We start from the raw sequence: 16610 nt of genomic DNA on the forward strand, positions 1-16610 counted from the left end.
TAAAATCCATCGTTACTCTATAATCCTCAATTAATAGTTTGTAATATCTATTTTTAGCAATAAACCATTACCATAAATGGTTAATAAAATATTTATAGACACAGGAGTGGCTGTGTGGTAAGTAGCTTGCTTACCAACCACATGGTTTCGGGTTCAGTCCCACTGCGTGGCACCTTGGGCAAGTGTCTTCCACTATAGCCTCGGGCTGACCAAAGCCTTGTGAGTGGATTTGGTAGATGGAAACTGAAAGAAGCCCGTCGTATATATGTATGTATGAATATGTTTGTGTCTGTGTTTGTCCCCCCACTGTCGCTTGACAACCGATGCTGGTGTGTTTACGTCCCCGTAACTTAGCGGTTCAGCAAAAACAGACCGATAGAATAAGTACTAGGCTTACAAAGAATAAGTCCTGGGGTCGATTTTCTCGACTAAAGGTGGTGCTCCAGCATGGCCGCAGTCAAATGACTGAAACAAATAAAAGAATAAAAGAGAATGGCTTAATTACACCTAACTGATTCTAAACTTTATATTTTATATCAGCTCATGAGCTGATCCGCAGAGAAGGGATTTCCATTTAGGCAGGAAGAGGGTCTGCGGACTCAGATGGCTGATCATACTCGCTCTCAATGTGTGTGGCTGATTGAAGTGAAATAAACAATAGACTGGACACACTCTTGTTCTGGATTGTTTTTATGTATAGATTAACTAAGCTAAAATACCATAAGTTTGTAGTACATGTGTGTAACTTTTTAATGTGTTGCATGAATATTATTTCACCTGTCCCCCCTCCCCTCAAAGTAGAATGAGTTCAATAACATTATCAATAAATCGTATTCTCGATCATGTCCATCTGTTGTCTTCTCTGACGTCCACAATCACCACATCTGATCTCTTCACTTCTTGTCATGCCTTCAGGTTTTATCTCCCACACTATCCCCCCCCCCCCACCCACTGTGGCCAGTCACTGCCCCCCCCCCCCACCAGTACTCGGTCTGTATTTGCTCAGTTGTGCTCATTCAGCTTAACATTGTTCAGTCATTTTACATATTAAACAATAATTTCCTCTCAGACCAAGGAGACAGATGCCTTCAGTTTTCTGTCTACCAAATCCACTCACAAGTCTTTGGTTTGCCCAAGGTGCCATGCAGTGGGACTGAACCCAGAACCATGTGGTTGGTAAGCAAACTACTTACCACACAGCCACTCCTGTGTCTATTATGAGTATAAAGTATCTCATGTCAAACCAATAAAGACCCCCTTCTTCCTGCAACGAGCTTCTTCAAATTCTTGCATTTAACTCTTCAAAAAATAGTCACGACCAAATAATTTGATTTCTCTAATTTGCGATCAAATTCTAAGAAGAATTTGTCGATTTTTGGGAAGTTTACCTGTTATTAGAGTCGGTTCCTACTTGAGGGTGGGTCTGGGTTAGTTAACAGTGGATTACAATGTCACAAGTTCAAACCTTGTCTTTACCATCAGCCAGACCTGTTCCTAGGCCTGAGCTGACCATAAATATCGTCCTTCATGTTTCCTGGTCAACAGTTAGATGCCAGGCTGGATTGGGTCACTGGAAGCAAACGTATGGCCACAGATGAACTCTGTGTGTGTGGGTGACTTTGTGACGAGTGCATATGTGTGTGTGCGTGTGCAGCTAACATTTGTGCATGAATATAAGTGCGCATATATAGATTTGTGTGTGTATGTGCTGCTGGTATTTATATATATATCAGTGTAGACATGTGCTGCGTACATATTTGTATACATGTATTGATATGTATGTACACGACTGAGAACATGCGTGCACATATCTTAGTATATGTGTGTGCATGAATGTATGGTCTCTATTTCTATATGTATCTGTATGTATCTATGTATGTGTGTGTGTGTATATATCTATACTATATATAAAACAGAGGTGTGTGTGTAATCGCTTTTCACGTGAAAACGGCTTCACTATTTACTTCCATACTTGTATATATATATATATATATAGTGTGTATATTTCTGTGTACCTTTCTATGCTTGTAGGTATGTGTGTATATTTATATCTACCTATGCATGTATGTGTGTGTGTGTGTGTGTGTGTGTGTGTATTAACATTTTAATCAATATCCACAAGGTGGCTGCTGTTTGACTGTATGAACAAATGTTAGAGAAAGACGGTGGAATATTACCTGAATTGAGGTGGTGGCAGTGGTGGTGACGGTGTTGGTGGTGGTGATTGTTGCGTCATATCGGTAGCAGTGGTGGTAATAGTAGCAGTGACTGGTGATACTGTTGGCTGTTATGATCATGATGGTGTTAATGATGGTGGTGGTGGTGGTGGTATTGGTGATAATCTGATCATTAGACAGGCACAGATAAATAAATAAATAAATAGTCTCTACCCCATTCAATGTTGGCAGTTTTTCAGCCGTGTTCCTGGTTTCTCTCTGGTGTTGGTCACCTTTTAGTTGTCGAAATGGTATGGTTTCATGCTAACACACACACACACACACACACACACACACACACACACACACACACACACACACACACACACTCACCAACGCTCATACAAAATATTCTTCCTTTTTCTTCTGCTCTTCCTGCTTACTTTTTTTTTTTTTTTTTCGTCTTTTTCTGCTTTTTCCACACATAAAACTGTTGTTTTATGCCTATTTACAACCTGCTACTTTTCATTGAACTAGCTTCAAGTCTACTCACCAACCACTGTGTTCTGTGTGTGAGTGAGATGATCTATTTATAATCTTCACTGTTTATAAACTTGGGTTATCTGTCATTTAAATGTACAAAGCTTTAGTGTCCAGTTACCTCTTCCTTTTCATTAACCGTTGTCTGCACATGGCCAGACAGTGTAGTTTTAATTGATGTTGATACTTTCTGAGCTGGAGAAGGGGCCAGTTCTTGTGACCTTAGTAGAACTTCTGTGACCTGTGACCTTGATAGTGTTAATATTTTATTTCACCCTTTTAGCATTCAAATTCCTCTGTCAAATGTAATGTTTATTCATTCACAATGTTTTGAATTAATCATGCATTATCTCATAGCTTTGATGATTTCGATGATGTGATTATTTAATTTTAGAATGACATTGTAGGGTAGGTGCGAGAGGCCAGATCTGGCCAATTGTTTAACCCTTTCAATACCAACCTTTCTCTAACTCTGTCCTTAGTCCTGATACAAATGTTATGTTTTCAAGTGATCTAAATTAAAATCTTCCATCAGAATTTCATATTAACCCTTTCATTACTGTATTTATTTTGACATGTTCTGTGTTTCTTTCCATTAATTTTAGATATAACAAAGAATTTAGTAAAATAACTTAAGTTATCATTAAGCTAGTGCTAGGAACATAAATTGTGACTAAGATTTGGTGGAAGATTTTAATTCGAAACCTATGAAAGCAAGACATTTGTACTACAGAGCCAGTTTCAGCCAGGTTGGTAACGAAAGGGTTAGTCTCTGTTCCAGACACCAGCTGAATAATGACCGTTATTTTAATAAAGTCTTCATTATTTTTGAGATTAATTGAAACCAAGTCAATGTATTCCAGCAGAAATATGGTAAAAGAGGAGTTAAATATAGAGTAAATGTCTCATTTAAACACTACAGTGTAGCTCACAGCATGGCCATGATTTGAACTTGCAACCACAGATTTGATTTGTAGCTTGAGAGCTTGAGAGCAGTGGGGTAGGCGGGTAGGAGTTACACAACACCCATGTCCATGGGTTTTTTTAAGGTTCTTATATTGTTAAGGAATCATATATTGTTAGCACGTGTGTGTGTGTGGCTTAGAGGAGTTAGTACATTGTGAAATTAGGAGAGGTGGGCATCTATTTGGCAGCAACTGTACAAGAACGGCAACCATTGTAGTAGCAGTCGGCTCTGTAGAGGAGGGACACAGTTCAAGATGTGATCCTATCATGAGGCTCTCTCTTATGTTATTTAATAATACAGGTTTTAAAATTGGTTTTCTGATACTTAATTTTCTTTTGACTTGGTTTAAAAATTACATTTTTTAATTTTTTAGTGTTTATTTAATTTCCTTTTCTTAGCATTCATAAAGCCACTTATGCAACTGGCACACACACACACATTGACAATGCATTGACATACACACACACTGACCTAAGCAATGTCCATATAATAGCTAAATTATGTGGTTGAGTAACAATGTGGCAGCTGTTTGTGTTGACGTTCTTATACATCCAATAACGTCTACAACAACAACTTATATTGAATATATATCAATCCACTGTTCTGAGACAAAAAAAAAAAAACTGTCAGCTTTTATTGTGACCAGCAATAATGTCAGCTGAGAGACAATACTAGTAATTATAGTGGTACGGAGCATCTATTGAAGTTTGTAGTGCGAGTATTCGAAGAGGTCAGTAAACATGACCATAGATAGATCAGCCTCAATTAAGCTGAGAGAGACTTTAATTAATTAAATTTATACCTGTACTGTAGCTTAATGATAACTAAGTTATTTTACTAAATTCTTTGTTATATTTAAAATTAATTGAAAGAAACACATAACCTCTCAAAATAAATACAGTAACGAAAGGGTTAACCCCAGATCAATTCTGATCAAGCAGACACATGTTCAAAGATATTCCAACAATCATGACCTTGTCTTTAATTTTTTTTTTTTTTTAGACTTTGTATATCTATGACAATATTATCCAATGTGTCCTTCATTTTCTTAAGACAAATAATATAATTGAAAGGAGATTTGGTTCATATTTCTAGCAAATTAGTCATATATTGCATCTTTTGTAGCTCATTATTGGAGCATATTGAATGAGGAGAAAACCTTGTCCACAATTGTATAGTCAACATTACAGTGATGATGATGATGACATTTTGACTATCCATATCATAAATCTTGTCATTAAATCATGGTTCCATTGATTGTTGTTTGATGTAATGTGTTGGTCTCATTTCAGCTGATGCCTTTCTTTGTAACCCAAAATACGTCCAAGCTCTTCTGATCTGTCTGAATGCCATCGAACATAACAAGGTGACACTACTGGCAGACATTGATCCTGCTCTTGTAAGTCATTTTCATTCTTCCTTAGGGGCCTTTTTTTCCTTCCATTCACCCACTTTAAACAACAGATTTGTCAACTGCAAACACTAAAATCTTTAAGGAAAATTTCAGAATTATTTAAAATAATTAAAAATATTTTTAATGTAAATGTTATGAAGAAACAACAAAAATATCAAAGGTTGGTGTGTTTTGGTGACTTTATTCAATGTGTAGGGGCCAGGGGTTGGTGTGTGTTGGGGACTTTATCCAGTGTGTAGGGACCAGAGGTTGAAGTGTTGCTCATTGACTGCTCCCATTCTTATCCCCAATCCTATGTCAATATATAAATTTTATAATCAGTTAGGTGTAATTAAACCATTAAACATTTTATCAACCATCTATGGTAATAGTTTATTGCTAAAAATAGGTATTAAAATCTATTAATATGATTAGTGGGTGAATGAGGAATGTCCCTATATTATTTTAACAAGCGAATACACATCTGAGTAAAATAAATGAATTGATCAGTAATACCAGGAAAGCGGGGTTGTTATTCCCAGTTTCCGTTTACCATTACACTGTTCCATGTCCTATCTCATTTCCTATTCAGTTCCTGTTTTATGCCCATCCCATCGTTTATTGTAATAGTTTATTGCTAAAAATAGGTATTACAAACTATTAATTCGATTAGTGGGTGAATGAGGAATGTCCCTCTATTATTTTAGCGAATGAATATGCATCTGAGTTAAATAGATAGATTTACAAATACATTGACAGATGGTCCACCTATTGTAGCTGGTGTTGTGTTGTAGCTTATTGTAGCATGGCCATATCTCATGTTGTGCGATAAAAATGATTAAGATGTTATGGTAATTTGGATTTCATTCATCAAACTAATCTCCTGGTGATCCAACTTCCAGATCATTGGTCATTACATTGTTCCATGTCCTGTTCATGAATCCTGCGGTTGACCTTGTCTTTAATGTGACCCTAGTGTGAAGTATGGGTGCTACATGCAGAATTGTTTTTCTTTTGGAAAACTGAGTTGTTCTCACAAAGATCACACGCTGTTTACACGAAGGATTGCAGGGTTGAGCCTCACAGAAGCCTTCCTTAATTCATATCAGTAGATGTGTTATTGATTAGTTTAACATGTATGCAAAATTTCATCGAGATTGGTTCACTGGTGTAGGCAGCAAGATCGTAACAGACAGACAGGCAGGCAGAAATTGCCTTTTATGTATAAGATGTATGTGTTTGTGTGTGTTTATGTTTGTCCCCCACCCCACCATCACTTGACAACCAAGGTCAGTGTGTTTATGTCCCCGTGACTTAGCAGTTCAGCAAAAGACATCAATAGAATAAGTGCTAAGCTTACAAAGAATAAATGCTGGGGTCAATTTCTTTGACTGAAAAGCTTTTAATGGCAGTGCTCCAGCATGGCAGTAGCCAAATGACTGAAGCAAGTAAAAAACAAAAAAAATTTTTTTTTTTCATTTTTCTTTTTTGATATCCAACAATTCTTTTGTTTGGATAATTTTTAAAAATATTAAATTTGTGATTCACTTATTAAACTTTCATTTACCATTCCATTGGTTTTGGTTTCAATACTTCAGCTGACACTGAGAAGTAAAGCCCCTGAACACAAGATCTGTGCTAGCTATCCCGTCCTAGGGAACCAGTTTTCAACTATGGAGAGAACGAAAGTCGAAAAGTCCCCACCTTATGCCTCCCCGAAAAGGGCTCGAGCAATGCTGAGTGTTTCACATGAGCAAGCCATACCCATACGTAAGTAATGAATCAAAATGATACATTGAAATACTTGAATTTGTAGCTCCATCAAACCCCAAATGTTAATACAGCACACAGTAGATGTAATAGAAGGAGGGAATTATATTTTTATGCTGATTCCTTCCTTAAAAAATTGAATTTTATTCTAATTTGATAATTCTTGGACCGATTCGGTAATAACGGAATTTTTTAGAAATTTCTGTCAGCTTGCTTCGAGACTTGTGCTTATAGTGATGAATTATCTGTGGTTATTAACGATTAAAAGTCTATTCTCAGCATATTTGGCATAGGAATTTTTTTTTCTTTTGTCCTTATTTATAAAGTTATATTACAATGTAGATCAATAGATAATGTTATTCTATTACTATAATATATTATGATATATATTATTATAAACTGCTGCTTAATTTTGTTGCTGTTGAGAATTAATTAAAACACAAACAGTTAACTCATTAAAAACATAACCATGGTGAGGAAAGTTTAGAATAGAAGATTCATTTAACATGTTGCTGGCTTCTAATTCTACAAAAGCTTTCATTGTAATCCTGGACAAGACACACCTCTGTGATTAGCCTTCACTAAAGGTACATCACTGTAAAAACAACCTCTTTAACTCAACACAAGTTAAAATAGAAAACCTTTTGTTCTTTGTCTTCTGATATGTAAACCTGTTTTAGCCTTCAACCATTGTAAGTTTCTTACCAAATGTTTCACCCGTTTGATTGTTTCAGCAAGCAACGAAGGAATCAAAGACAAAGCCAAAGACACCATGCGGTTCGTCCTGGACAGGTCTGGGACAGTCTCGCCTTCAGAATCGCCGCCACAGAGTTTTAGTTTCTATGACAGTATCAACTCTGATCCTCTGTTAAACTTTGAATTTGCTGGCGCCAACAGAAAAGGAGACAGTAACGTTCAGCTGAATCTGCCAACTAAAGACATCTGTGATGGGACCTCAAAAGACAGTTTTGATCCTGCTGCACTGACTGCTGACAAAAATAAAGGTTTATTCAAGTCTGTGTCACTAGATGAACGCTCTTGTGGCCCAAACCCTGTTGAATCTACAAGAAAGAATGAGATTCCTCACCAAAATGTAAATAATAAACTCGAGACCCAACTGGGAATGTCACAAGTTGTCTCATCAACTAATCCCCAGTCTCAATATCCTGAAAACAGCACCAACAGAAAAAACCCTCCACATAAGATCAGTCATAAACGATGCCAGTCAGATGTACCATTTATTAGGAAAGAACTCAATGAGTTGCAGAAGGAAAATCCTTTTAGCAAGAGACCCAGTGTTCATTCTGTTAATTATGACACTAGATTGCTGAAAAAATCTGGTAAGGAATCCCTAATATCACTGTTTACTTCTCTATAGATTCTTCTATGGTAGACTCCAAGAGATGGTCATTGCCTGTCATTGACAATGTTTGTTGTTGCTGTTTCAAAGACTCTCTCTTCCATTTCAGCCACTTTCAACAGTCAACAGTCCATTTGTTGTCCAGATGGTAACTTGGTCCACCCTGTGCCTGGTCAGTCTCTCATCAGTTTTCTCACTTCTCAAGACTTCAACACCTGTGCCAACTTAGACAGGGTACGTTACTCCATCTCACACACTCTCTCTCTCTCCCCTATATTCATTCCCTCCATTTCACTCTCTCACACTGACACACTCCCTCTTTTCTTCACATACACACATTTGCTTCTCTCTCTTTTTCTCTCATTAACTCTTCTCTCTCTCTCTCTCTCTCTCTCTCCTCACTCAACAACCTCTCTTCTGTTTCTCTCTCTATACCATTGTTTCCATTTAATAGTTTCCAACAGACTTATTCCACTGTCACTTAAAGGACTTCTCCACTCAAGCCTTTGAGTACAACTTAGTCTTTTCACATTCACCCTTTGAGTGCAACTCACCACATCTTCCTTGAGGATTTCTCTGAATCAACTCAACCTGCCAAGTATTCAATCAAACTAATGTCTCTCTCCCTCTCTCTCTCTCACACACACACTCACACTCACACTCATATACATTTATTGACATAATAAATTATCCTTGGGAGTCTCTCTGCACAAAGTGTAGTGAAACCCCGCCTAAGATATATGTTTAATCAGTTATATTAAAAGGCAAAAATGTGTTAATTCATGTCAAGAAGATCCAAACAGCTTAAAATAGAATAGGGATGTGAAATACCGAGTGAGGAGTGAATCCCACTTCTGATGGGTTTGTAAAAAAAGCTGGTAGCAGTTATGTCCCTTTACATTCTTAATATGGAATCTTGTAGAGGTCAAACCTTTTTTTGTTTTTTTGTTTTTAAATCTTTTTTTTGTGGGTATCAATAAATTAAAGAAGCAACCCACTAGTCATCAGTTTAGTCGACTGGTTCTTCATATATGGCTTGTGGGCCTTCATTTGGGTAATATTTACCATTCTTTTAACTTTGGTTTTGTTGGAACTCCTACAGCCTTGCTTGCATAGCAGGCTTGCTGACTGCAGCCTTGGTAGTACCACCATGCTATTTGTTCTCTTTAACTTTCCTCATGATTCTGGCCTTGCCAAAGAAGCAAACTTTTTTGCAACATCTCAATTGGACACTCTATTCCGATTTCTTTTATATTCCTCTTAACACCTGCTGCTGCTGATGATGATGGTGGTGGTGATGGTGATGGTGATGGTTATTATTATTATTATTTAGGCTGAGAGCTGGCAGAATCGTGAACACGCAGGGTGAAATGCTTAGCAATATTTCGTCCATCTTCACATTCTGAGTTCAAATTCTGCCAAGGTCGACTTTGCCTTTGCTCCTTTCAGGGTCAAAAAAATTAGTACCGGTTACTAATGGAATCAACTAGCCCCCTCCCCCTAAAATTTCAGGCCTTGTGCCTATAGTAGAAAGGATTATTATTATTATTATTATTATTATTATTATTATTATTGAATTCCTTACAGTTCTGTTGTGAAAGGTCATCGTCTTGTTTTGCAGGAAAATGCTCATTTTAGCATTTCTGAAATCTTGATTTCTGCCATTGAACAAATGAAATGGAAGCATGTGATATCTCCACGGCGTATCTCGGATAACGAGGAAGGTGATTCCGATGAAGAAATACAACACCTCAAGCAGAGAATTCGAATACGGCGCCATGAAAGAATGAGAGAGGTAAGTGGTGGCGGCAGTGGTCTTCAGTTTTTTATTTGTTTTACTGTGGTAACGTGTGTGGGGATGGTGGTGGTGGTGAGGTGGTGGGGAAGAAGTCTACACACCAGCTTCTTATCTCACATTTGTTTTGTTCTGTGAAGTTTAAAGCCCTACCAACTGCTTCATTCAGCTTTCTCTCTCTCTCTTTCTTTTACTGAGCTATTTGTGTGTGTGTGTGTGTGTGTGTGTGTGTGTGTGTGTGTGTGTGTGTGTGTGTGTGTGTGTGTGTGTGTGTGTGTGCATATATTTTCCAGTTTGAACAGACACTTGTCTTTCATTAAGACATGAGATCTTCTTGTTCTCCTTCTCCAGAGATTCTCTCCATTATTATTGCAAACACCGCACTGAAACAAAAATGTAGATCCAGTTTAAGCTATATTTATTGTATAAAGGAACATGTGAAACTGTTGGCTATATCTGCACTGATTTGAACTTAGTAGTGTGGCACAACATACCGGTAACTTTGTTTTTTTACCTCCTGTCCAGAAATAGTCTGTAGGTCTTGCTATAGCTTAGCACCAGTAATACTGTTTGTGTCTTTAATTATGTGAACTATTTGCCGTGGTCTCTGTTTATTTATACAAGGATCATTTCCATCTCATCTGTAATGGTTTACATTAGCAAAGTAATCCAGCTGTGCCCATCTCTATGTAAATATTTAAATTTGTTGCTCCATTAAACCCATCCAGAGAAACAGCTGCAAGCAGAACATTTAGAAAGTAAATTCTTCTTTGATTTCCTGTCATTATCCAAATATTGATTTATTCACAGAAAGCCCGGGAGAGGCCAGCATTCAGTGATGGACGAACGGACAGTAAGTTTTCTTTTATACATTATTTGTTTTGTTTTTTTTTTAACATTTTGGTCATCGTCGTCGTCGTCGTCGTCATCATTAAGGCAACGAGCTGGCAGAATTATTAACATGTTGGACAAAATGCTTAGCAGCATCTTTTTATCCTCTTTATGTTCTGAGTTCAAATCCTGCTAAGGTTGACTTTGTCTTTCATCCTTTTGGGGATCAATGAAGTAAGTACCAGTTATGTACTGGGGTTAGTGTAATCAACTAGCCCCCTCCCCAAAATTTCAGGCCTTGTGCCTGTTGTAGAAAGGTTTATTATTATTATTATTATTATTATTATTATTATTATTATTATTAAGGCAGTGAGCTGGCAGAATCGTTAGCATGCTGGACAAACTGCTTAGCATTTTACCTGTCACTATGTTCTGAGTTCAATTTCCACCGAGGTCAGCTTTGCCTTTCATCCTTTCAGGGTCGATGAATTAAGTACCAGTGAAACACTGGGTCGATGTAATTGACTCATCCCTTTCTCCTATATTTCAAGCCTTGTGCCTATTGTAGAAAGGATTATTAGCAACATCAATAAAAATGGCAAGGCAGTGAGCAAGCAGAATCATTAGTGCGGCAGACAAAATGCTTCGTGGCATTTCTTCTGACTCTTATGTTCTGGGTTCAAATCTCATCAAGGTTAATTTTGTCTTGGGGGTAGGCGGTGGGGGTCTATAAAATAAAGTACCAGTCAAATACTGGGATCAAAGTAATTGACTTAACTCATCTCTTCAATTGCTGGCCTTGTGTCAAAATTAGAATTATCAATAAAAGTTTGTTGTTTGATTCTTTTTTCTTTTCAGATAGTTCAGATTCCAGTGATGGCATTGATGATCAAGAAATAGAACTTTCGTGTAAGTTATCTTTCTATTTCAATTAAGAGGAAAACCAATTATCATCTTGGAAACTCTCGGGCGAATTTGGTTTAAAATGGTTAAAATAACACCATTCCTGTTGACAACTTTTTTCATGCACTTTCACTATTTTTTTATATTGTTTGTTCAATCACTCCCAAAATTTACCGTTCCATCCTAACTTTTTCATCTCTTCCAATCACTTTTCCATCACTTTCTAAACATTTCCTTTGTTATTCTCCTGTTATTACATAGTTTTGGTAACTTTCAGGTCTTTCCATATTTCCTATTCCGTGTCCAATATTTTACATGTCCTGATGTAGTTTTTTTGTTGATGGTTCTGCTCTTAATAATTTAAACTTGTTTATAGTCCATCTCGAAATGTTGTGATTTACCAACTGTATTTCACTGTTTATTGTTTCTTTTCAGTTACCGACAGATCTGATAACTGTTCTCTGTTAAAAAACAGTGGTTTGTCTTTATCAATGGCCTCGTTGTATTCAGGTAACAACAACTCTACTTCACTTTTAAATCATTGTTCAATCATTACCCACCATCACTTTGTCGCTGTTACTCATTTAGTCACTCATCACCATCTCTCACCACCACTCATCACTACCATCTTTAATAGTTAACCAATATCAAAATAATTCAATTATTTATTTATTTTAGATCCTGTATTTTTTTTATAATGGGATGTAATGTTGAAGGTTTGGGTAGTAGTATGACAGTGTACTTGATAGTGGTGTGGTAATAGTCTAGTGAAGTGCTTCTCAAACTATCTGATGTGGCATACCAGTAGTTTTTTTTTTCTCAATGTGCCAGGGACCAGTAATATTTCTTAGTAATATTAATTTATACCAGAAACAATATCTATAATGAATATAATAAAAGCTGATAATTATTTTTTATCTCATATTTATTTTATAAACAAATAATACAATATTACATAAGCATTTTATAGGCATTTATAACGTTTCTTTCTTTTCTGGAAACTCGCTGCGTACTGGCAGCTGATGGCTCCTGGACCGGCACTGGTCCGTGGACTACCACTTTGAGTAACACTGGTCTAGTGTACTTGGTGATAGTATGATCATGGTAGCCTGCACTACTGTCTGAGTGGTAATATTTAGTAGCAGTAGCAATGTTTGTGTTGTAGTATGTAGTGGTTTTAGAATGTGTTGTCATAAGATTTGTACGTAGTAGTAGTGGATTTGAATTAAATAACCAATTATTCTTTCATTCCTCGTTAGCCTCGATATAATTCCTCACTGATTACTGTAATTAATAAATTATTCCCATGTTTCAGATGCTGATTTGTTCCAAAGACACACAGAAAAATCTAGGTGAGATAATTCACTTTTGATTTTCTCTTTGATTCTATCACACACACACACACAATTTATTTCCATATACATTATATTCATTGGACAATAAACTTTGATTGTGAAGACCTGTTGAGGCAAGTGAAATCAAAATCGCTGACATGGCCGATGACAGTACTGCCTGATCAGCACTCGTGCCAGTAGAACGTTAGAAGCACCATCGGAGCGTGATTGTTGCCGGCGTCACCTTACTGGCACATGTGCTGGTGGCGCGTGAAAAACAACATTCAAGCACGGTCGATGCCAGTGCCGCTGGACTGGCTCCCGTGCAGGTAGCACGTAAAAGCACCCACTACACTCTCGGAGTGGTTGGCGTTGTGTTTTTTTTTTTTTGGAAAAGGTGTCTTATCCGATATAGTATATTAGTGCTACTCTTTCATACTGGACTGGTCAGCAGCAGCAATAGTAAGAAGAAAACTGTTAAACTTGCACCTGCAATTCATTTGTTGATGTGTAAATTTACATAACTATTCTACCCATTCTTCCATGTGAAAATAGATATAAAATCTGCAACAAAGAAATAATCCAACTTTAGCATCAGAATTTCTTGATAACTTTTTTTTTTTCTATACATATATTATAAATTTCCAAGAAATTACCTTTCTTTTTATCCATTTCAATTTTTTACTTGAATATTATTGTTGTTCTTCTTTTTTCTAGCTTTAGTTCAACAATGGACAGTAGTAATAGTCCACAAGTATCTGCAGAGTCTGTGGCCATCTCTCTACTTAAGAAGTTCTCTGAGAAGCAACTTCCTAAAGCATCTGATTTGCAGTGGATGGTCTCAGAAAAAGACGCTCCACAAGCTGTAAGTTGTTTAAAATATTTTCTACAAATTTCAGACCCAGAAGATAATGGTTTAAAGATGTGCATTTGCAACACTGCACCAGGTTCTTAACACTCTGTAGACCAATCTGTTTGATTGTTAATAGGTACAATGGTAAGGTACAGCTTATGATTGTAAACAGCAGGAGCATTCTTGGGTAGTCAAATGCTTCATTATTTAATGTGTTTAACTGAAATCCTCCCATGCGTATGCAAAAGCTACTACAGCATGTCTATATTGAGGGTCTCCCTCTCTAAAATCCATTAGGCTAAGCCATTGCTGGATATCTGAAAATAGGCAAACTTTGAAAGATTTATGCATTTAATGAATATTTAAATTTAAATTTCAACTTTCTTCTTCCAATACATTTTATGTCCTTTCTTGTTCTTTGGAATCAACCTTATTCTCTTCTCTTGCAGTTACTTCCATTACCAAATTCCTATCCTGTCTCTCCAGATGATGAATACACAGATCTACGCAACAGGGTAAGTTCAGTGTTTAACCCTGACCCTAATCCTACTCAAAACCCAGAGCAATTCACTGGAACTCGCTACAGGATATTGGTCTCACTGACCAGCACAAACACACTAGATCAGCAAATAAAAAATACTGGAATAGATTTACCATTTTTAAAACTCCTGCAAACTGGCAGAATTGTCAACACACTGGGCTTAATGCTTAGCGGCATTTTGTCTGTTTTTATGTTGTGAGTTCAAATTCCACCAAGGTCATCTTTGCCTTTCATCCCTTTGGGGTTGTTGAAATAAGTACCAGTTAAGCACTGGGGTCGATGTAATGGACTTACCCCCTCCCCCAAAATTGCTGGCCCTGTGCCAAAATTTGAAACCACTGTTGCAGCAAAATCAAAGAGTCAGATACAACATGATGGCCTTGTGGTTCAGAATATTCACAGTGAATTTAGATTTATTCTTGGGAAGAAGAAATTTAGTTAAATCTATGGAAGTTGGCCTTGAAAGACGGTCCATATCAAAGCTGTCAAACCTCTGATTATGATTAAAATAAGTCATTAATGCTGTTTACGTGTAGGAAATAACTGTATATTAATCACTCTTCTAATTTGGTTTCTATTTCAGACAAGGTTACGAGGCAATTTAGAATGGGCGCCACCACGTTTCCAGATTATTTTTAGCATCCACACTGTAACAAAGTAAGTAATTCTTTTGTCACTTATTCCACAACATATTTTCTTTGTAATCTTTGCTTTTATCTTCTGATGGATTACACAAAGCAACAAACTGTGAGGAGAAGCAGTGATTTCTCAGCTTCTAATAAATGAACTCTACTTCTTCTGTTGAGTACACTTTCTGCTGTTTGTACTTCCAAAGACATACAGAGTAGCATAGGGTAGTTTTTCCACCTGACCAGCTCCTGTGAACTGCCCTACCCATGCATGCATGGGAGATGGACACATGATGATGGCGGTGGGTGTATGTATGTATATACATGCACATACATGAAGGGCCTTAGAGTCAACCTAGCTAAAACCAAAATCCTAATAAGTAGGAAGGTAGATAAAACACAAACCCCTTCAGGTAGATGGCCCTGCTCAGTATGTAGAAAAGGAGTAGGTAGTAACTCTATAAGATGTACCCGGTGCAAGCTATGGACACATAAGAGGTGCAGCAACATCAAAGGCAGGTTAACTAGTAAGTTAGTTTTTGTTTGTGGCAGATGTTCAGGTGCAATAAAGACTGCAAACAAACAGGAAACAACTTCTATCTCATTCCAGGGTGAAAACTAGAGGTAGTCGATAGCTTCCGCTATCTGGGCGACCAAGTTAGTAGTGGGGGTGGGTGCGCTGAAAGTGTAGCTGCTAGAATAAGAATAGCCTGGGCAAAGTTTAGAGAGCTCTTACCCCTGCTGGCGACAAAGGGACTCTCACTCAGAGTAAAAGGCAGACTGTATGACGCATGCGTACGAACAACCATGCTACATGGCAGTGAAACATGGGCTGTAACTGCTGAGGACATACGTAAGCTCGCAAGGAATGAAGCCAGTATGCTCCGTTGGATGTGTAATGTCAATGTGAATACCCGTCAGAGTGTAAGTATCTTGAGAGAAAAGCTGAACATTAGAAGCATCAGTTGTGGCGTGCAAGAGAGACGATTGCGCTGGTATGGACATGTGGTGAGAATGGAGGAGGATAGCTGCGTGAAAAAGTGCCACACCCTAACAGTTGAGGGAACCCGTGGAAGAGGTAGGCCCAGGAAGACCTGGGCTGAGGTGGTGAGGCAAGACCTTCGTACATTGGGCCTCACCGAGGCGATGACTACGGACCGAGACCTTTGGAAATGGGCTGTGCGTGAGAAGACCCGGCAAGCCAAGTAAGATCGTTGCCAGTGCCCCTGGACTGGTTCTTGTGCGGGTGGCACATGAGATGCACCATTTTGAGCGTGGCCGTTGCCAGTACCGCCTGACTGGCTCCTGTAGGATTTTCGAGCGAGATCGTTGCCAGTGCCCCTGGACTGGCTTGTGCGGGTGGCACATAAAAGACACCATTTCGAGCGTGGCCGTTTTCGTGCGGGTGACACGTAAAAGCACCCACTACACTCTCTGAGTGGTTGGCGTTAGGAAGGGCATCCAGCTGTAGAAACTCTGCCAAATCAGACTGGAGCCTGGTGTTGCCATCCGGTTTCACCAGTCCTCAGTCAAATCGT

The 16610-nt window shown here is 37.9% G+C and overlaps 1 protein-coding gene across 3 annotated transcripts in view; it reads left to right on the forward strand.

The window, feature by feature from the left end:
• Positions 1-16610, forward strand: part of LOC106880266 (run domain Beclin-1-interacting and cysteine-rich domain-containing protein) — a 43394-nt gene that overhangs the window by 15355 nt on the left and 11429 nt on the right. For all 3 annotated transcript variants that reach the window (XM_089366498.1, XM_014930135.3, XM_014930133.3), the window contains exons 4-15: positions 4956-5062; positions 6655-6826; positions 7561-8166; positions 8296-8420; positions 9808-9981; positions 10792-10834; positions 11671-11721; positions 12151-12225; positions 13031-13067; positions 13767-13914; positions 14352-14417; positions 15027-15100. In XM_089366498.1, coding sequence (XP_089222624.1) covers positions 4956-5062; positions 6655-6826; positions 7561-8166; positions 8296-8420; positions 9808-9981; positions 10792-10834; positions 11671-11721; positions 12151-12225; positions 13031-13067; positions 13767-13914; positions 14352-14417; positions 15027-15100 — 1678 coding nt within the window. The remainder of the gene's footprint in view (positions 1-4955; positions 5063-6654; positions 6827-7560; positions 8167-8295; positions 8421-9807; positions 9982-10791; positions 10835-11670; positions 11722-12150; positions 12226-13030; positions 13068-13766; positions 13915-14351; positions 14418-15026; positions 15101-16610) is intronic.

Source organism: Octopus bimaculoides, chromosome 19 (genome assembly GCF_046866305.1).
Source record: "Octopus bimaculoides isolate indiv1 chromosome 19, ASM4686630v1, whole genome shotgun sequence".
Lineage (NCBI taxonomy): Eukaryota > Metazoa > Mollusca > Cephalopoda > Octopoda > Octopodidae > Octopus > Octopus bimaculoides.